This window comes from Diplotaxodon limnothrissa, linkage group LG12, assembly GCF_057381915.1.
Source record: "Diplotaxodon limnothrissa isolate DT_005_m linkage group LG12, D_limnothrissa_male_GT1.1, whole genome shotgun sequence".
NCBI classification, from domain to species: Eukaryota; Metazoa; Chordata; class Actinopteri; order Cichliformes; family Cichlidae; genus Diplotaxodon; species Diplotaxodon limnothrissa.
This window is the reverse complement of record NC_140607.1, coordinates 29,247,930-29,270,436: the sequence shown is the minus strand read 5'-3', so window position 1 is coordinate 29,270,436 and position 22,507 is coordinate 29,247,930. Positions and strand designations below refer to the sequence as shown.

Below are 22,507 nucleotides of genomic sequence, written 5' to 3'. Positions count from 1 at the left end.
ATCCCGTTTGCCCCCTCAAGAAGTCATTTTCATCCAGACTGGATATTTTTTCTCTTTTTCAGACCATTCTCTGTAAACCGTAGAATGGGTGTGTGTAGATCAACAGTTTCTGAAATACTCAGACCAGCCTGTCTGAAGCCAACAACCACGCCACATTTAAAGTCACTTAAATCCCCCCCTCCATTCAGGAGGTCATCTTAACCATGTTTACATACCTAAATACAGTTGCTGCCATGTGATTGGCTGATTAGATATTTGTGCTAACCTTATAAAATGGGTGGTGGGTGTAGATGGCACACAGGTTTGAGAGGTAAAACTATATCACAGTATCAACATACAGTAAAGTAAGGATGATGAATAATCTGTCAGGACGTTTCCAGCTTTTGCTTTTAAGACCGCGCTCACTCTGTACTTGTTCAGTTTTTCAAGGTTCTTGGCAGGCAGATCACTTCAAGCGTTTTGGAGAGTTTTCAAGTTGTCTTCATGTCTTCTGTCTCTTCATATAATCTCAAGCTGAGCGCATGATTTTTGAGATCAGTGCCGTTGTCGGCGCCAGACCATCTGCCGCAGGACTCACTGTTCTCCTTGTCACTGAAGATACGTTTTTATGACTCTGTAATTGGGCTTGTCACGAAATACAATTAATTTGGGAACCTCCTTGATAGTTTTGCTTGACTGATGACAACCTAAATATCTAAAACGTTTGGATAGTATTGTATATGATGACATAGTACAGTTTCTGGAAACTCTATTAGGAACTTTTTCTTAGCTGAAATAACCAGACGGGAATGTGCGTTTCTGGCCAATCAAAACAAAATGAAATACCTATGATACGAAATAAATCACAAAAAAACAGAAAGCTATAAATCAGCCCCACTCATTGTTCTTTATTGTTGCCCATAAAGAACTCATACACAGAGATAAGAAGAGATAGTTGGAAAAAGTGCTGTGCTTATGTGCAATTCTGTTGCAGCATCAGTTCTTATAAATTTTAGCCTTTAATGTGTGATTTAGGTGAACTGACACAAAGTCAGAAAGCTCCTTTTATTTTCTTTCATAGGAATCAATCTATGAAAGAAAATAAACGGAGCCTCTTACACAAACCTATTAAAAGACAAGCCTGCCAAGCTGTTTTTATTGTCTTAGCATGTAATAAGATAATTAGTGCACGAGTCTGTAGTGTACGCAATGATGTAAGAATAACAAACAGCACACTTTAGGTTCTGTTTCACTGTTACTTGCTGTGAGCTCTTGTTTGCATAACCAAAAGTCATCATTAATCTGTGCCTTTCAAAACAAGCTCGGGTCCACACAGTATTTGTGATGAAAACACACAACAAAGACACACACACACGAGGAAGCTGGTCTTTGGCTGCGGACGAGGCGGCTTGCGTGCCTCGCTGCTTTGGTTGGGGAATTCACAGCAGAGGGCGACCACAGACAGGAGTGATCATCAGGTCACTGAGGGCCAGAAAGCAGCGCACGCGTGTTTGTATCATTTAGAGAAGCTCGGCAAATAACATCTTGGCAAACGTTCAAACTACAACTGTCACGTCCAGCTGCTGAGTAGAAGCAGGATGCTTGGGCTCAATGATGATCTTTATGCTGTCCAACAGGGTGCGGATGGATGGATTTATTTCTCTTAGTTTTATGATAACAGCTTGTAGTCTTCTCAAACAGTAAATAAAACAATTCAATCAGGATTTCATAGATTGAACACTATTTGTAGAATTATAACTTCTACAGAAGTGTCCAAACTGCTTACATTTCGCTGTCAGTGCAGTTAAATTTGAATGCAGGATTGAAGTGTGTCTCCGACTGCAGCAGCTGCTCGGTGTACGTTCCAGCTGGTGAGGCCAATTATTACTTAACCCATAATACAATAAAACATTATGACACTGTTAGTGACTGAAAACACTACAAAACACTAATACCAGTAATGAGCAGGTGCTTCCCTGGTGCACATCCAGCTCTACGAGCCAGATATGCAGTGTGTGTGCTGTAGTGTAAATACACTAATTTGAGTACAGTGAACTCAACAGTGAGCTGCATACACCAGCAACGGTACCAGGTAGGATGTGAGGATTAAACGATGCTTAGTTGGTACTATATAGTTGGTAAGAGATCCAAGGTGTGCCAAGTAAATATCCCCCATGCAATTACACCAGGAGCAGCAGCCTGAACTGTTTCGCTACAAGGAAAGAATGTTGCAGAAGAGCCTGTGTCAGTTGTAGCTTCAGTTTCTTGTCTCCTGGTGTTGTCTTCTGCTGCTGTAGCCCATCTGATACATTCAGAGATGCTCTTCTGCATACTTTGGCTGTTATTCGTGGTTAAGTTGTTGTTGTCTTCTTATCTGCTCAAAGCAATCTGGCCAGCATTAAATCTGTTGTGTCCAAGAGTTTTACAATGGCTTGCTTTGTGGTTGACATCTGTGCTCCAGTTTTGTTGAGTGAAATTCATGCTCTTTATTTGTACAACAAGTGTCACTAAAAGCTGTTTAAGATGCTTGCTATTAGCTGCTTCCCAATCAAGCTCACGTTTACTGATGAGAGTCGTTGCATCGCTGATGTTTGCGTTGCGGCGATGGTCTCGAACAATGCCACTGTGCTGCCATTCTCATTTCACCTAATTTTTTTGTGCTTATAGGCAAAGACTGTACGAATGCTTTCAACTTTTATGGTACAAAGTTGTGCCAAGAACGTTTTCCCCCGCTGCGTCTCTGAGGGGATTTCAAAGGGGAAAAGCAACACATGCTGTCATTCATGCCCTGCTCTTCAGATGGACCATTACGCTCATATCAGATCGGCACTTTTGATGTGCCGAGTGACAGAACAAAATAAATAGCGAGCACAAGGCTGTGAAAGATTTGCAATGCAGTGCGGTAATTAATGGCTTTCAGGCAAATAGCATTTCAAGGCCATTGAAACTAGAAGAGTTTGTGTGATTCATGTAAAACAGATCTGATCTAAATCTTATTTTTCAGCATTACAAGTCTTATTTTCTTTTATTTCTGATTTCAACTCATCAGGATTTGTAGCTTTTTACTTGCCATTCGGTTAAATGAATATTCGGCAAGGTTCTAAGATGCTGTTTTTTGTTTTGTTTTTTTTTTTTTAATTAAGAGAAATTAGGCAACATTTTTGATATTTTACAAACCTAAACTATGAGTGGAATATTTTCCAGCTCTAATTTTATGTGGATTATTGTTCCAAAACTTGTGAAATCAAAATCCAAGTTAGTGTTGCACGCCTCATTAAAAAGGTGATGATAGTTAACATTTTTTTGGATTTGGATTGTAAAAGAAATGACTTTGCTGCACAGATTTTGCAAGGTCCTATTTAAATTCCAGTTGTGCAGCTTTCCAAACATCGAAACAATCAGGGTAACCGGATGGAAACAAACACTCACACAGGAAAAATGCTTTTGGCCTACAGACGTATTTATCCCTGTTTTTAAACAGGTTCAGATTGTAATAATACCGTCCCCTTTGTTTTGCTGTTGCACAGCTCGACTTGGAGAGCAAACACTTCATTAATTGGATGGACTACATTAGGTAGTCGGTAATGAGGTGAATGTTTGAAGAAAAAAAGCGATTACGACACAAATGTTTGGTTTACTCATATAATTATGCATTTATTGACAAGAATCATACAGGTCTGCTGCAGGTCAGGCCACCTAACAGGTGGGCGTCTTCAGTTTACTTGGCGGACCGCCGGGTCCTCTTGTCCCAGGAGAAGTTTGCTCCGTAGGATTTCACCCGTGGCTTTGAGGTCCTCTTGTCTGTTACGTCGTAGCTCCAACCTGAAAGAAAACATCAGAGTAAGTGATGGGGCTGATAACGTCACGTATGTTCCTTTTGGACGAGCTCCAACCGCAATGAGGTGTTTTGTAGACATCAACGACCTGTGTGTAGTCAGAACGGCTCTAATCTCTTCGGTGCAATAAACAGAGTAAGGCCGTTTCCTTTGCTTGGTTTCAACAAACTTTCCCAGATGGTTCAATTCTGAGTCAAAAATGAACTTGATTAGAGCTCCACAGAAAACCACCTCATTTTGTTTTACTAAAACAGGGCTGTAGTCGATTGTCTAATGAGCTGGTTGGCCCATTAAAAGCATTCCTTTGATCTTTTATTATTATTGGTATAAGAAAGGTGCTTGGATCCCCACCATCACCATTTTTGGTTAAAAAGGTCAACTGGGAACACCAAATTAATTTTTTTAAAAGCAAAGTTACCTGAAAGAATCTGGTCACAGGTACATCTCCCCTCACAGTTTATATATCCCCTGATATATAAATAACTATATACTGTAAATGATTTATATGTTAAAATATGCAAACATGACCGTGGAAATAATGATGTTACCGCTCTGGATGGTCAGTTGTGTTAGATGCAGTAGCTGAGGTTGTTTTGACACCTGCACAGTTTAATCAAACTCTGGTTCGTTTCCGTGCGATTCGTTTGTGCAGATGTAAACACAGTAAACGCACTCAGGTGCAGTAAACGGCACCGAGACCCTTCAGAGGAGGTGGCCTCGGTCCACTTCCAAACAAACTCCAGAGTGGTTCATTTATGGTGAGAACGTGAACAACCCTGGATCCAACCCAAACAGCCTTCCCATAGCCCAGGTATGCTTTGCTTTCTGGGTCAGAAATACCAGAAACATGCAGATTACAAAACTGTAGCAACTAGCCATAAAATCAATGTAAAATCTCTGTTAAGTTTCCACTCGCATTCTTAGCATTTTGGTTAATTTTGTGGGGGTTTTTATGTGAAAAGAACCCTAAAAATCACAAGAAAAGGCTAAAAGCATACAAACTCAACTGATTCAGACCAGAAGAAATGAGTGTGTACACTGATCCATTTTAAGTCCAGATACATCATACATGGGGTTAATGCCACAAAACTACTGACAACACAACTCTAAACACCACCAGCAGTATCTAACAATGAACCACTGCCTGTCCAACAGTCTGCTCACTTCACTGCTGAGAGTTATTTGTCTTGCAGCCAGAAACAAATGACAAAATCCAGATAAAAACTATTTACGTGGTTGGTGAGTCAATACATGGAGATTGTATGTATCATAAAATCGATGTGCCTGTTTGTAGAGGACTACTGAGTGGTGAGACTTATTTCTCTACTTCTTTGTTACAGTGTTTTGTCACTTTTAAAATGATGAAACAGATATATTGTTTAACCAAAGGCTGAAAAATTCTTTACCATTTTTCTCTGCAAAAGCAATGGCATCTTCCTTGGAGGAGAATGACAGCACCATATTGGACAAGGGATCAGCTCTAAAATAGAAACACAAGGCATTAGAATCCAAAATTCAACAACTGTGTGCAGAGGTTCTATAATGTCAGTTTATGTGCTGTAGGAATCAGGAGGTGGAAGGTTCTCACGTTGAGGACCAGCCCATCAGTGGGTTCTCCCAGCGCTCTCTAGTATCAAAATCCATCTTCCACTTTTTGGTGGTGTTCACGCCGGACTGCATGGCTGTCCTGGCTGGCACAAAGATGTGAACCTTACGAGTTTTGATGTGCTCCTCTGGGACTCCTGTCAGAGTGGTGATGTCCTAAAGGACACAGAAATTAAACACAATAAACTAACAAAACACCAGGATAAAAATCTAAACTAGGAGAGTGCTTCTAATTTCTAAAGTGCGGCCTCATTTGACCTCATGACTATCCAGCATTACAACTGATGTCACGCACCAATTACTACTTGTGTTCTGCAAGTCACTTGTAATAAACAATGTGAAAACAACCCCTCAAATGCTCCTTTTCACGTATGCTTGTGTAACAACTCCCTCCCAACAGAAGCGTGGTTTACAGCCTTTGGTTGGTGGAGATGTGAGATGACTGAACACAAATGTGCTGCAAATCCTGTTGGTTAGCCAGGTCTTACTCTTGATTATCAGCTGTGATGTTTTGATGCATGCTCAATCATCCAGGTAAGTAAACCTCCAAAAGTTGATTCTGTTCTCCCAGTGTTTTGTGGGAGAAACGTTTTGTCACTCACTCCCAGCCCATTGTTCCTTCAGTGGTGCTAGTTTCAGTCATTATGCAAATGTACTGTTTATAAACCTGCAGGCAGCTGAGACAAGAAGTCACTTGGATGAGTGACGAAACGTTTCTTCCACAAAACGTTACGTCCAGATGAACAGAATCAACTTTTGGAGAACTGTGATGTTTCACTGTTAACTGGCAACTGTGTGACAGTTTAAGCTATGCAATGAAATACTTTCTCTTGGGATTCAATTAATTACAATTACTACACAATAGTAGTAATCACACTGGTTACTGATGGTGTTCTGCATATTCCAAATGCTGACTTACAACTTTCCAAACTGGAAATGCAAAACGTTCATCTTCATATTAGAAGTTGTGCCTTTTAACAACCAGAGCCTGATTTTTTAAGACGATGACAGACTGTGAAACTTCCAGCAGACAAGTTGCACAGAGTAAATGAAAAGCTACAGAGAGATGGACAGCTGCCATGTTTTAAAGGGTCAAACTTTTACTTTGTGAAGATTGCAGCCCCTTCAATCTTCACCTTAGCAAATGGGAAGATATCTGTGCATCACATGTACCGCTTCACAAACAATTTCACCGATTGGATCCCACTCGGTCAATGGCCAGCCTCTAGGCCTTCATGACTTTGGCTTTAACAATTGATTTCACAGTGACTCATAACCAGTTGGGGAATGCACATTTTCTCTATTTACCAGTTGCTGCCCAGCAGTCGCCAACTGAGCTCTAGGCCTGTGTGACTAAGACTGAAAACTCTGGCAATTACAGATTTACAAGAAATTAATAAATAATTTCCATTTATTAAAAAAAAAACAAAAAACAACCAACCCAAAACCCAACAACATGTTTCTGGTTGCCAGCAGTCCACATGAAGTGTTCTATTTTGATTAGATTATTCATGACTTCTTCTCTCCTTGCGAACATTAGGAGTTCATGCGAAACGTAAGCTTTTCTCAAAGAAAACACTTGATGTCAGCCTGCAGATATAAAAAAAATACAACTTTAGCAACATGTTTTAAGAGCTCAATGTCAGGAGAACAGAGGTCAGGAAAATGTTTGATGGCCATAAAAGTTACTTATGTAATCAAATGTTTCATATTTTTGTACTTCACATCAATCTCTTAGATTTATTCCCACTGTAAAATATTAAGGTGGAAAAAGGGGGTTCAGTACATCTTTGATGTCAAAGAACAATAAAACACAAAAAAGTCTGAGAATTGAATACTTTTTTTTTTAACTTTGTTTTATAGGTGCCATAAAACAAGCTAAAGTTTGGGTTGTTCAGAATCAGAATCAGAATGGGTTTATTGCCAGATGTTGAGGTTTCAGTGCAGACAATAAGAATTAAAGTGCTATGTAGAAAGAAAGATATGTGCATGAGATATACATGAGATATATACATGAGAATAAGAATTATGAGTGCTACGTAGAAAGATATATACATGAGTGCAGGTGGTGATCAGTGCCAAACATGAAATGATGCAGTGACACAGCGTAGGGTCATGTGTTACTGGCAGCACAGGTGTGAATAACTATCCCTGAATCTTTCCTCAGCTTTAACCTGTCTGCATTGGTTTGGATATGTTACTAAGTCAAATATACATGTGTACCATTTCAATGCTAAATAGTAACAAAATTTGTGATTTCAAAGTAACAATATATGTGATGTAAAGAGATTTAAAAACAAGTATTTCACATGTAAAAGAAAAATAGAAACAAAATAACTATTTTTAATGCTTTTTTATTAATAACGAATTAATTTGCCTTCATTACCTTTACACCAATACCACAACAAACAGTTGTTTAATGTGTGTAAAGAGTATATATTAGAGCCTTAAATAGTTCAAATTTTCTTTTTAATTACTCTGAATAATAGAAATCAAGGTGTACTCCTACAACTGTGACAGGATGGAGTTTTATTCTATTTTTTCCCATGTTTTTGTTTTTGTGGTAGTTCTGCATTTTCTATTTATTTTTTGTTTTTTAAATAACATTTTTTGCACATGTTGACATTAACAAAAAGTCACCATTACTTGTATATATAGCAAATCTCTCTTGGCTTGATTTTTTCATGAATACATTGCCAAGAAAATACACAAAGGTGCATGAATGTACTTGTTGCTGTGTAGGTCTGGACTTTGTCTGCAGTGGTACTGGTTCTTGGGCGTACGCACACTTTGAAAAGGTCAATCGTGAAGTTACAGAACAAAAAAATGTAAAATATAAAACAAATATAATGGCCATCTCTGAAATTAATTCCTAATCCTCAATTAGTTGCAGACCTTCATGAAGTAGGACAGCACGACAATTGGATGAGGGTGCACTGAATGCATATTCCTGAGCAACTGGAGCCCCTTGGAGCTCCTATCAAAGATCTGGTCCAATTCTTCAGGGAATTAGCAAACAAGCAATGGGAAGTCGGCGACAAAACACAGATGAACCTCCCAGCACGCAGGCAGCAGCCACCCAAGACTGAGGGCTTTCCAGGGAGCTTTCCTTTCAATACAAGAATTTTACACATTTCAATGGCCATTACAACTTCAAAGAATCAAATTTTCATCATTGTCTGTCATCTGCCAGTTGATTTGTAGAAAGGGGTCATTTTGCATGAGCTCCACACAAAAGCCCGTCTTCCTCTTGGCAAAGGAGCTTCCAATGGTATTTAAGCCTAGTAAATTACAGGTCCAACTGCTAAACTACTGCTTGTTTCAGTGAAACATCTTTTGCCATGCAATCATAAACAAGATCTGAACATTGAAAAGATCGTTAAAATGAAAGGGAAAAGACGAACAAAAGGGGGGAGGAAAAAAACCGTCACAAGTGCTTGGTAATTATTTCCGGCTGCCCTATCTACTTAACCCGAACAATTCCTTCTTGTCACAAAGAGGAAGAAAACATGTTCTCTTCACCCAGAGGGGGTAATGGTTCATGACACAATAACACACAAGACAGTGTTAAACAGCAAGAAAATAAGATGAAGGGTTTCTCCTTTTTTTTTTTTCCAGCAGGTGATCAAAAATGCTTTAAAATGCCTGCAAGTTGTAACTTTTTATTTCCAAAAGGCTATGCTCCAAAGGTTTCTCTATTCTAAAAGAGAGCATTAAGAAAAACTTGCAGAGTTTTATAAAACGTGGAATTTCTGGTCTGTTCTAGGCGATTGAACCCATTACGTCCCTCTATGAGACACATTAGAAATAACACTCTTGGGATCAGCAGGCCACACTATAGTTACATGTAACTATTGTGAAAATACGTGACATATGGTAAATTGTTGCAATAATTTCTCCAGATGTAGCGCAACCTAAGGTTGGGTGTGGATGAGCACAAAAAGGGAGAATGTGTCAAAACAAACGCTCTAAATCACTGAAAAACCTCTGCTTGCTTATTTGACATTGTTTGCAAAAATACAAGTCTAGACTTCTGATATTTGCATGCATTACTCTGAAAGCTTGGAGGGTTATCGGCATAACAAGCTCACCCACAATACCCAGATTCACAAAAGGAACGATTGTGGCTGGAATGCAGTGTGTTCCCAGGAAGACTAGAGAGGACCGTCACAAAAGGAAAACCCACACGGTGGGCACTTTTTCTTCTGCCATGTACAGGAAGCGAAATGAGAACTATCAAGTTTGACACTATTCACAGGGCCTTAACGGGACCCTACAATACCTGGCTGGGCAGACAGAATGCAGGGCTTAACAAAGAGGGGGGGTAATGGCTGGCAAAATCTCCGTCACGTGAAAGCGTGTCGATATTTCTGACACCTCCAGGCTACGTGCCAAATAAAGAGCACAGGGGCTTGTCGCTGTGGGGCCACTGGGCCCACCAGAATGCTGAAAGCTAGTACCCCTAATTCTCCAACAGAGAACTGGGATGGAAATTTTTGGTGTAAACAAGACAGAAATCTCAGTCTGCTTAAGTCTGGTGGAAAAACTGTAGGAAGCGGTGAGATACCAAAGAAAGAAAATGATAAAGAATAGTTTTATAGAGGGAAGCTGGATGCCCAAATACCTCCAAATTAAACATTTGTGAAATGTACTGTTTTTATTAATTAGTGCAGCATCCATTCAAATAAAGTATAACCCAGGTTATTTATGTAGCTCCACTTTACTGATGTCCACTCTAACACATGCAGGCAATCATTCATTTCTTGAAACGAGGCCACCTTTACATTCGCTAAATGTGTACGTGCCTGTCTGTTAAGTCTTGGGAACTGCTCATCCAAACAACATGAGAGAATGAAGTCATATATCACAGGAAACCAAACATAACACATAAATAAATGTCCATCTGTCTTTGTGGAAATCAGTTTGAGTTTTAGATCAAAGTGACAACATTTCTGGCTGGCCCACCTCCTTTTAAAGGCCTGTTTGAGGGTGAAGTCTTGGCTTTCGGGTTAAAGTCACAACTAGGTTTAGGTTAGGGTACAGGTTTGGCCATTAGTTGTGATGGTTGACATTTAAGATGTGTGAGACTTGGGAATGAATAACTATCAATCAAAATGCTCACAAATATAGATGAACACACATTTGTATTTGTGGCTCTCCCAGCACTCACACACTGTGGGGAGCAGACAGCTGTTGCTCAGAAGGAAATGCAGATAGAAAAACAACTTTGACCCAAAATATGAAAAGCACTCCTTCAAACAACCTCAAACCTGATTCTTTACTCATTCGGGTCCAAAATATTGAATATTTTAAATACAAAGACTTGCAATGTCTATCTTCCTGACAAAGGAATCTACTGGTCTAATTTCCATTTATTTTCATCTCCTTCTTTGGTCATTGATGATCAGTTCATGTTTGAAGGAGATGAACCAGAACCAAATGTGCACCTGGAAGTCCAGTTTGGACAACAGATACTTGAGTTTGAAGGTTTATCATATATCAGCAGCCTGCATAGTAGTGAATAATTTTTCCAAATATAGAAACCAGTCGCCAATGAAGACAAAGACTACAGCCTATTTTAATTGCTGAAGAAGTCAAGATGCCGGGTGTGGATGTCTGTTTCTCCATGTGTTCTTCCAGCCTCCACTCTTCCCATATTGTTTAACCGATCTTGTCAGCTTCAGATGATTTGCAGGTGAATGTCTACATTTCCTGCAGTTCATTTCCCACAGTTTATACAAAGGGATATAAAACCCACCTTTGCCTGCTCTGTGATATAAAATGTGTTTTTCATATTATTCCTGATATTATCTGCAGATCTAATCCAAACACAATAAAGGTTTAAGGATTTTTGTGGTATACATTGCATTTCTGAAAAGGTAATGAAAGAGATCAAATGTATTTTACCCTAAAAAGTGGTTGCCAAAAAGATTTAAAAAAAAAGAAAAAAAAAGAAAAGAAAGAATATTGAAATCAGTTTGTGAAGAATGTTTGAGAAAATGTCCAAGTAAAGCAATATAAATTATAAATTTTATGATTTATTTTATTCATCTAATTCCATTTTGATGAAAATATCTACTGCTTGGAACACAGACTAGCTCTTTATGCTGCAGAGTACCCAGGTTTGGCAAAGAATTAAAAACAGGTGCATATAAAGACCTTCTGTTTAATCACTCAGTGAACTAATTGCCCTTGTCTTTTCACTTAATCACTGGATACTCCCACTGGGTACTAAAAAAATATTTATTTAAACATAAAATAAAGGAATGCCACATCTGTTCTTACAATGATCCAGGACGACTTGGTTATCAGTTATGAGAATGATCAGCTCTCCAATAAACCAGATAGGTGAGAAAACGTGGAGAACAGGGTGGATACAGATGATTGATTTCAGGGTTTCAGCCAGAGTACAATAAGGCCAGTAGCATATATGGCCTTACGTGACCCCCACAAGGCTGCAGTTGTAGCTGGGTTGTTTTGCATGAGCCATGATACTTTTTTACCTGTTCAGCTCTTATATAAACATTATCTGGCACTCTTCTGCTGGCATATACAGCACTCTTCTTTCAATTTTATCTTCCAAGGAGTCATTTTTCAAAGTAATCCTGAGCAAAAGTTGTCCAGACTTTCTGAAGTCTTTATAAGTTTTCCTTTAGAGATTGGTTCCTTTTTCAATCAATTTCAGTCAGGTCTTTGTTAACATTGGACACTGACCTATGAATCATCCATAAATGAGCATTCAACATACTCAGCGTTTCCAAAATTTCTAACTGCCAACAATAACGTGGAGCTGCTGGTATCAAATGATCAAGTTTGATGGTGTTGAGCTTTTACACTCTGTGCTCTCTGGTCACTACCCTGTGGCTCCTCAACCGTACCGGCAAGTTTGGAGGACAGGTCAGCACTTTGGGCTTTTTGTCATGTTTAATGCATCTAGGATGGAACCACAAGAATGCCAGGACCAAAGTTTCCCCAGCAGAACATTGCAGTGCAATGAGATAATCGCTGTTATTCACTTCACCTGTCCTGGTCTTAATGTTGTGGTTAACTGGTTAATGTCTGTTTCCCTAAACAGCCCTGCTCACATTACCTAAACATTACTACTGGCGTGCTGTTTTTTTAGACTTGTTAAGGTTTCCAGTTCTCAGCTGAAGTACACAGTGTGTTTTCCAGTTAGTACAGTAACCAAGCAAACAGACAAACAAGCAAACAAAGGATGACTAGCTCTGGCAGAACATTTCTAGCGTCACCGTCACATTTTTATAGACACCAGGGCTGCCACCACACAAATAAGCTCATCATAGGATGTATACCTGTATGCCAAATCTATAACTTGGCACCCAGAGGGGTCAAAAGGTCACCAAAGCTGAATCATGTTGAGTCAGCATGTGCCGAAAGCCCAAACACATCGCCCCTAACGCCCCACTGTCCAGCCCACACCCAGACCAAGAGCCTCACTCATCAGCCTCGGCCGGTTCCCACCTTCAGACGTCTTTGAAGTGGAAAAAGTGTGCCAATTACTGACTGGACACTGGGGGCATCTCTAATAGAAACAAATATTATGCTGCTTGCTCATGTGTGGGAGTGGTTCAACATTGGAGAACAAGAAGCAGCTGGTATATGAAAGTCATCTTGTATTTCACATTACACATACTGGTAAAGAGAGGAGAGAGGAGGGGTCATTTATGAATATTTTGGATGCAGACACACTTGTTTGTCTGAGCATCTCAAATGTCATTTTATAATAAAACAATTTATAAATAAACCCAAACTATGAAAATGCGTCAAGCAAAGACTTGCCCCGTTTCAACTGAATCTTACTGTGAGTTGTGAGTATCTTTTTAAGTTTCAAAATCTTAGTGGAGTACAAGTTTGTGAGGAAAAACAATTACTTAAAGCTATAAGACAGAGCAACACTATTTAAGCATCATTTCCTAGAGCATGTTAAGGCCCTGACTCTGGGGGGTGGTGGTGGTGGTGGTGGTGGGGGGGGGGGGGGGGTGGTGGGGGGGGGGGGGGTTAATCGTCTGGCACCTCACATTTTATGAATACCAAAAGCAGCTTGCAAAATTACAAAAAGAGCTGGTAGCTTACAAGTAATGAATAAATTGAAGTGTTGTCAAACAGAAGTAGCAATCCTTTTTCATCCAATCTGCAAACACAACACTTAGCAGTTGGACACTTCCTAAAACTCCCCAGCTGAGGAGTCCTCTTCAGAGAGTTAGTCTATGGAAGAGAGTGCTAATGAATGAAATACTATTTAGTTGATGATACATAATAAAACCTCTTGTCTGCCATTCATCAAAGACCAACATCCTCTCAGCCACTACTTCAAACTTGAGCAGAGATTTTTTTTCGTACAACTGCGCCATGTAAGAGGGCAAGCAGACAAAACAGATACTTAAATTGTCTATGTGCAAAGGAAGGAGGAAGGCTGGAAGAGGAGGGAAGGGAGGGAAAAGCGGGTTGATGGGGTGGTGAATGTGGTCTGCTCCACTGTAGGTCACTCTGTCTCTGAGGCTCGACAGAGGATATTCACGCCTGTACTGCAGACTTAAAGTGGTGGTGCTCAATGTCCTCATAGCTAGAATGGCAGTTTTTGTGGGTTTTAGTTTTTTGTTTCTCCCCCATTTCCCAAGTGTGTGTGTGTGTGTGTGTGTGGGGGGGGGGAGATTATGGTGGTGATTGAAGGGATTTTGACACTTGCAAAACAATTATTTTGTATCAGGGAGTCCGACAGTGAAAATAAATTCTAATGTTTCAACTACAAGATCGTTCAATCTGATTTCAATTTCTGTCTTTAAAAACAACCGACAACAGGCTTTTAGACTCATCTATCTTACCGCAATAGAACCCCACATCTTTTAGCCAGATGTGATGTCACATCTTGCCAAGCAAATGCTGTTCTCTAAATTATATAAAGAAATAAAGAAACCCAAAAACTTATCAAACGTAAACATGCCAAGCATCGAGTGAACATACCTACACTCTCCTCTTGCCGTCGTCATTCCGCCTTTTCACTCAATTCCCCACGGTCTAATAACTGTCCTTCTCTGGCTAATAAAACCCTAGTGCCTTTAGAGAACTCTATAACAAGGCTTCACAAGCGCTTTAAGATTATGGTGTTGCCTTTATGTGGACAGAGAGAGCGCGTTTGGCCACAGCTGAAAGAGAAGTAAACGTTCTGTTTGCAAGACTCAAGCGTTAGTGAGAGATATTGTATTGCATATTGAAGCAGCTGTTATGGTTATAACCACAGTTGTTTGTGCAAAGGACCAGAGAGTAAAGCAAAAAGGCCTGACTCTAATTGACTGCGGTTGTAGACATTCCGTGTAAAGCTGTGTATCACTGGCCAGCCAGTCGGACACTGGGAGCTGCCCAGCATGCTTAATCAAACAGTAATTACAAACAAAAGCAGGTCGGCATGGGCACGCCGGGGAACAGCTACGGGCACTGGTGGACCATCACGCACGTCCTTTTCTTTGGCATCATTTCTGAAAATCAGCCAATGGCCCAGAAATTTTGCTCATAAAAGTCAAACTTAGAGCTTTAAATGTGGGGAAAAAGGTGAAAACACTCAAATCCTACAAAACCTACCTAAAGAAGTTTACAGTCAACCCTAAAATCAAAATCATCTCCTCTGCAAAGACTTTACTGTAAGTAAGGCTCTGTAACATATCAAAATGCTATTTCAATTACAAATTTAGCTTTCAATTACTATTCAAGCAAAAAAAGAAAGAAAAAAGAAAATGCAAATACTGTTTCAAGATGATGCCTTTGCTTGATTCTTTTTTCCTCCCATACATCTAGTGTAAAAAAAATGCACTTTTTTATACTCAATAAATCTTTTGATTTTGTGTTTTCGCAAGTCTAAAATGTGAATGACCGTAATAGGCATGGCATTATTAAATTGTTTGTTCTGCTTGGTCAGCAGTTTAAAACCCAGCTACTTTACTTATTGTCATATAAGATGAACAACAGAAGCAGATCGTCATACTTTTTTTTTTTACAATTAAAAAAAAAAAAACACGCAATTTTAGTGAATGACACTTAGAAAGGCAGTTTCAGAAAAGCAGTTGGACTTATCCCTGTCAGTATAAAAACTTTCTGTGACTAATCAGTACTTAAAACTTTTTTCTGTCTGCAGTCCAAATCACTTTAAATGTCCTTTTCCCTGATTTTTGACCCAGCAGGAGATTCTAAATTCGTCTGTAATGGAGATGGCCAAACACAATGTAGAGATCCATGTTCTTGTAAAGTCTGCATTTTCTGGACACACGAGAACTAAGGACAAGATAATGAGTATCAGACAAATGTTCATGCAGAGTTTTTGGAGTGAATTCAAAATATCATTTGCCCAGGCCAAAATGCAATATCATCTGAAAGAGGTTATTCAGAAATGTTCACTGCACAACGAGCAGCACTCCACTTTCTCCTCAGGCTGGTCGAGAGAGACGGCGTGCAAACCCTGAATAACCTCTCAGTGGATCGAGATCTTTCTTTGATTGGTCAAACCAGAAAGCAATTCACACTTATTGACAGCCTGATGAATGACTAGCGTGCTGACATATGCTGAATGCCCAAAAGGGAGAGTGCTCTCAATGCCCTCTACCACGTGAGACGGAGGCCACTGTACTGTAAACAGCTGAGGGCCTCTCTTTTCGGCCTGTCTGGGTGAACATTAGAGTACTTCCCCTCGTCGCCAGTAACAGCATGCTACAAAGGAACCTCTGTGGCCAACAACACTGAAGTGGCCACTGTCTTTTTCGTGAGTCTCAGGGTGTCTCACAAACTTTTTTCCATGCTAGTTTCTTTTCTTTCACCCCCCCCAACACACACACACATTTTTTAGAGGCCCTTTTTTTCCTCTCCTCTGCTGTGCCTCTCTGTGGCCCCTACTGAGAGGACAGAGACAGACACTCCGCCCAGCCAAAGGTTTGTCTGCCAGTATGGCCAGCTTTGGTCTGGGACAAAAGCACACTGACGCTGCCCATACTGCTCCCCCGCCCCAAAACAAGTCCACAACAGACTCCCACATTCTCCCCAAACTCACTCTTTCTCCGTAACCTTCTAATTCAACTTTCTATGACAAAGCAGTAATGTCAAAGATCAGTCTTTGTTTTGTACAGTTGGTGCGTTGTTAACCACTTCAAATGCTTGGTTATCACTGTTTAGACTATAGTTCAGCACTTAATGCTAAAACAAAAAAAGATTAAAGCGAAACAGAGCTATACCACATCCTAGAAAAAGTAATTCAGTAAAGTAACCGTTGCCTGGTCAACTAGCTTCTCTCTGACTGGGGCTTGATTTAAAAGGAACAGTTCTTTTGGAGCAACAGTATTCACCCAAAACAGACCAGTCATAGACACCATGTAAAAGAAGAAAAAAGAAGAACAGGGCTTCATAGGGATTTAATCTTTCAGCATCTTTAAGTAATCACATTGAAAGTTGCTTTCTGAAATTGCTTTCATAGAGGTTACGCAAGTCAGAAACTAGGCCAGAAACTGTAGACAGAAATGATAAGAGATTTGAAAAATCCTAAATGTCAGATGACATTTTCTTGCCCTTGTGTATTTGTGGACCCAGAAATCCATTTTGATTGCTCTTAAAAACTACAAAAAAAACCCAAAAAACCAAAACAGACTTCACCATAGGGCTGCTTAATTAATCGAATTTTAATCACGATTACGATCTGGGCTTTCAACGATCATTAAAAATGACTGAGCCGATTATTAGCCCCTCCCTCGTGCTTTACTCTCGCGCTGCTCCGTGTGGCAAATCGAGCGCACCTCTCTGCATTTCGAACACGTGTAACAACAATTAAGAGCAGCGGTCTCCAACCTTTTTTGCGCCACGGGCCGGTTTATGCCCGACAATATTTTCACGGACCGGCCTTTAAGGTGTCGCGGATAAATACAACAAAATAAAACTACGTGAAAAGACCAAGGAAAACCGAGTAAACGATAAATACGATAACAAAATAATGCTGAAAACCGATAAAAACCCTGAAAACTGTACATTTCACACCTGAGCCTCAACTCTCTCATACCAAACGACTCACGGACCGGTACCGGTCCGAGGCCTGGGGGTTGGGGACCGCTGATTAAGAGGACCTGAGGGAAGTTCGGAAAGCTAAGCAGAAGTTATTTGGAGAGGAGAGTGACTGCCGTTGGTTGAAAAGAGAGGTAAAAAAAAACTTCGGTGGTGTGGAAACATTATGGGTTCGCGGAGTCAGAACTCATTTTTCATTTATTTTTTATATTGCAAACATTTGCACTGTTATCAGTATTTGCACACTATTTTATATTATTTTTTGACAATCTTTAAAGTCATTATTCAATACATTGTTATTGTTAAATAAATATCGTCAAATAATCGAGATCTCAATTTCAGTGAAAATAATCGTGATTATCATTTTTGCCATAATCGAGCAGCCCTACTTCACCATTTGCCCAAGCTAACCCTGATGAATTTTCTTAATTTGCCTGACTAACAATCCAAATTCAAAGAGGTTGCAAGACAGATGTGCTGCTAAACTGTTTCTACACATTACTTCCCTCACTTGTAACCTGGTTTCGTGTGTGCATGTGTAAACATCAAATTCTAATTTGGATAATACCACTCCATGAAGCTTTTTGTGGTTACAGAAAGCGCTGTGAAAAGTCCTGATAAACTGTTTGCAGCGACTTCAGCAAATGTCCCAAACATTGCCCAGCATTGGGCACTACAGGCACATAACACTGCCTACTTTGCAGGTCAATGTATGACACAGAAAACAACATTTACCGTTCTGCTGCATCGATTTAGAAAATTCTGTTATCACCCAGCTGCATTAGGAGCTACTTTACGTAGCGTACTTTACTGAATGAAGGCAGAGTAGATGAAGTCGACAAGTCTAGACAAAATCATTTTGTTGGGCATATGCTACCAACAAAACAGGCTGACTCGGGCCTGTCTGTTCTAAATTTACATTGAAAGAGTAGCACAAACCAAGCATTATGAAATATTTCTGTCACGACAGGCAATAAAACTATTATGCAAAGCATCTGATAACTGCTGATGCCAAACAAAGAGCCCTCAAACAACTGATGAATCTGTGAAACTTCAGAAAGAGCAAAAGAAATCACGTGTTACTGTTAATGATCACAGTAATCAGTCACTACTGACCCAGGCAAATGTTCAAGCAGGGAGGTACTGGCAGGGAAGCTGATATAAAACACATACTGCACATGGTATGGCAATACTTTACTATAGTGCCCCCATTTTTTGACTGAGTATTTGAAAGCACCAGAGACTATAGTTTTTGTTATCATTAACAAAATAATTTTGCACTATTCTGTGAGATATTTTTATGATTTACTGTATCCACATTTATATCATTGGGGGCATTCATAATGTAAAACCCCCCCAAAACTATACATTCTAAATGGACTGAGTGAAGATAACTGCATTACAGTGCGTGAATATTACTCCACTTCTCCTGTTAGAAAAAATTCCATTTCCTCAGCCATTCAAATAGTTGTAGCCACTTCTTTCATGAACTGGCATTTAAACCTAGAAGGACTGTGAGGATAGGAATAATCAGAGCTGTGAACTGAACTACAAATGATGATATTCGTCATCACTGTCATATTGTTACAAAAGCCTACTGTCTAGGACAAGTTCAGTTTGGCAGCAGATGACAAAATTTTTTAACAGTTTTTTTCCCCCAGCAGAATAATTGGAAGACAGAAGATCAGATAAACACCGATGTACAACTCAGATTGAGCAGGGATGAATTCTTACCAATTTCTCATCAACTGTAATAAGCTGTGTATCTTGTCCTGGTTTCTCTGCCAGTCTCAGTGTTGATGTGCTTGTAGACCTGGGAAAAAAATTTAATTGTGATTACAAGCTAAGCACAAAGCACCAAAAGTACACAAGTGACAAAGAAATTACACAAACAAGTTAAGCTCTGGAAATGCTGACGATCTTGGAGGAGGCGGTGGGATGGGGGTACAGTGAAAAGGAAGCGACAAGGAGGGAATCCCCCCCGCCACTTATTAGTTCTGTCTAGTGAATCTCTGGCAGACTCTCGCTCTCATCCTAATGACAGGACGTGCTTAATGTTGGCTGTAGTCAACTGTCAGGCGAGGACTGTGAGGCTCTTTGTCAAAGTGCAGCTGTGCCCCATCACAAAACGGCAACGTGCCATCACAGAATGGCACGTTCCATATATTCATAATTTTGTATTTATTTCAAATGAATGTTAAGATTTCACTACAGTCTCAGGTCTGATTTTTTCAATAAAAACTGATTTTTAAAAAAGAAAAGACGAATATAGTTTCAGGTGTAATCATTGCACAGCTTAATCACATGAATAAAGTCCTACTCTGCATTTTTCCTGGCATTGAAGGAGCTTTGGGGAGTAACTACACATGGGAGTATTCGCGATGACAACATACAGATAAAGCAATGATTCTTATACCTTATTTAACCAAAATCTGCACACTTTCCTTTGATTTCTGACCATTTAAATAAAAATGTATATCATGTGTCTGTAAATAAAACCCAAAACTGGTTTAAGAATGAAACAGAGTAGTTCTCCCATTGTTTTAGATTTAAGATTTTAAATATTTAACACTTTTTAATGCATGGTAAAAGGCAGTTTTTTCCCTTTCTTTTTTTTTTTTTTTTTTACCTCATCCACCCACTTCACCTCTGAATCTGTTTAACTGTGAGCTCAGCTCTGTGTGTAAAACCACACACAGAAATCACACATTTAAACAACAACAACAAACAAACAAACAAACAAAACAAAAAAACAACAACAAACCACACAATCAAGGTGAACCTGAGAGCAGGGGAGACAAAAGTAGCAAAACCCATCAATGACTGAAAAACACAGCATAGATGACTGGGTATACATTTGCTTTTTCCTTTTCGCCCTTTGGCTTTCATTTAACTGTTATCCCTGTCAGTTTCTTGGGGTAATAGGATGCTTCCTCATCAACATGGCTGAGGAAATACTGTGATTTATCCAATCACTCATCTGACTTTTAGATTACTTCAGATTTTGCCAAGAAAATACTGTGCAAGTCAATGATTTCTTATTATCTCCATCTTTCCAGACTCTATAAAACAAAATAAATGTCTTATTTCATTTTCAACATGGTTACACTACATATTCTAATCTGGTATCTATTAATAACCTCAGCTAATGCACTGCACATAATGCCATTGTGTGAATAATAAAAGTTGTAAAAGCATGCATCGTATTATTTCTCTCTTTAAAAACTCCCAAAGGAGACAGTAACTGTGAATACAACTGTCAACTGTTGTAACAGCTTACAGAATCATTTCTGATGATGGAAAAATCCAATGGCATTTATCAATGACAATGGTGAATTTTTAATCAGTTGTGCAACAATTCTGCTCTGACTAAATGTTAAAAAAAAAAAGTGATGAACAACTGAAAGTCTATATTCTTCTTCTTTCAGCTAAAGGGGGATTTAATTTAAAGATCGTCAACATCTTCAACTGCCACTTCCAGCTCAGCCTCCTCTCTTTCTCATTCAAGATTTTAGAGGAAGACTTGTAGGAAATGATTAAAAAGAAATGCCGATGACTGCCAGGCAAGCCATCAATTAGCGACCATCGCATTTAACTGTCCTTACTAACCGGAAATATGAATGCGGAAAATATTGTTGTATTTAAGTATTTATGATATGGAGGTACTCTTTTAAAGTGTCACAAAACCCACTAACTGTGGCAAATAACTGTGTGGTAAAAAGTGGCAAAAAACACATAGTGGAGCAGCACGGGGGTCAGTTTGTTTAAAATCCTTCCACAAACACAGGTAACTTTTCTTGGTGTTAGTATCGTTGGGGTCTGGTGGCTACATGAATACCTCAAACTATAACTTGCAGATTTGTTACTGCGAGAGAAGCACTGTATTCTATCAATAGCAGTGAATTACTTTCATGCTAATTGTTAGCTTCCAGGCTCCCTACAGCTGATTGTAAGGTTAGCTGTCGGCTGAGTCACTTATTTAATAAAATTGTCTCGGTCTGGTATGTAGCACGTGCTGTGCAGACCAGTGAGCATCATTTAATTGTGTTAGCTTTTAAACTGATTTCTAGCTCGCCCTAGCATTAGCCAATTAGCTGGGCAAGCAAGTGCTGTAAGGACAATGACATTATCTACAAGCCCAGTGTACTACAAGATAAAAGCGTGCAGGCGCTGACGTTGTTTAGTGTATAAAGTCTTCCACGTTAGGTGCGAAACCTCTATTTTGAAAAGAGAAAAAGAAAAATCTTCATTAAAGTGCTCTGCCGCTGACAAGCTAACAGACACACGGCTTCTGTGCTGTAGTCGACTTGGGAGTTAAATAATTCAAACAAACTCAGCTCAGAGTATCAAGTGCGAACAGAAACCTGATAAACAATTAATATGAAATTACCTGATAGGATTCAAGAACATTTTAGAAGCTGCATTAAAAGCAGACAAACGTCCCAATCCGAGAAGTGACATTGAGGACGCCATGATTGTTGTCAACGATGACGTACGGTAACCGCAAAGGAACAAACAGTACGCGCGGGTGGCGGAGACAGCTGGTACATGAAGGACTTTGCCAACCGAATTTTTGGATGTGTCACATAGCACACCAAGGGACGCCCAGACATCTACTTACGCCAGTGCTCTCTTATATAACAAAGAACAATTATTTTGGTGTAAATAGAAGGAAACCCCGCACGCTGAGAAGAATTTCAATTTGCTTGTGCTTCATGTCTACTCACTGAAGTTTATATGTTTGTCTTTTTTCTGCCCGTTTTCTTATGCTTTGTCTGATGACAGCTTAAAAAACGGAGCAATTTGTTTCTTAAAACATATGTTTAATACATGTATATACTTTACATTGTGTATTGCACAATATCAATATTGTGTAGTACACCATGTAAATTCATTTGTATATTCACAACGTAGTTTTTGGAACATTCAGTAACAGGAAATGCAGATAAAATCCCCTGGGTAAAGGTATATGTAGTTTTACTGATATGTATGAATATACATTTTTAGCAAATCCTTTTTAAGTTTAGAAATTGTTT

The 22,507-nt window shown here is 39.4% G+C and overlaps 1 protein-coding gene across 1 annotated transcript; it reads right to left on the bottom strand.

The window, feature by feature from the left end:
* Positions 1-3,613: 3,613 nt before the first annotated feature.
* On the bottom strand, positions 3,614-21,966 carry ndufs4 (NADH:ubiquinone oxidoreductase subunit S4). The gene is made up of 5 exons (XM_085368598.1): positions 21,862-21,966; positions 19,206-19,284; positions 5,404-5,576; positions 5,222-5,295; positions 3,614-3,801 (listed from the first exon to the last, which is right to left on the bottom strand). The coding sequence occupies exons 1-5, from the start codon at positions 21,942-21,944 to the stop codon at positions 3,698-3,700; spliced, it is 513 nt and encodes a 170-aa protein (XP_085224724.1). The 5' UTR covers positions 21,945-21,966; the 3' UTR covers positions 3,614-3,697.
* Between the last annotated feature and the right edge of the window lie 541 nt (positions 21,967-22,507).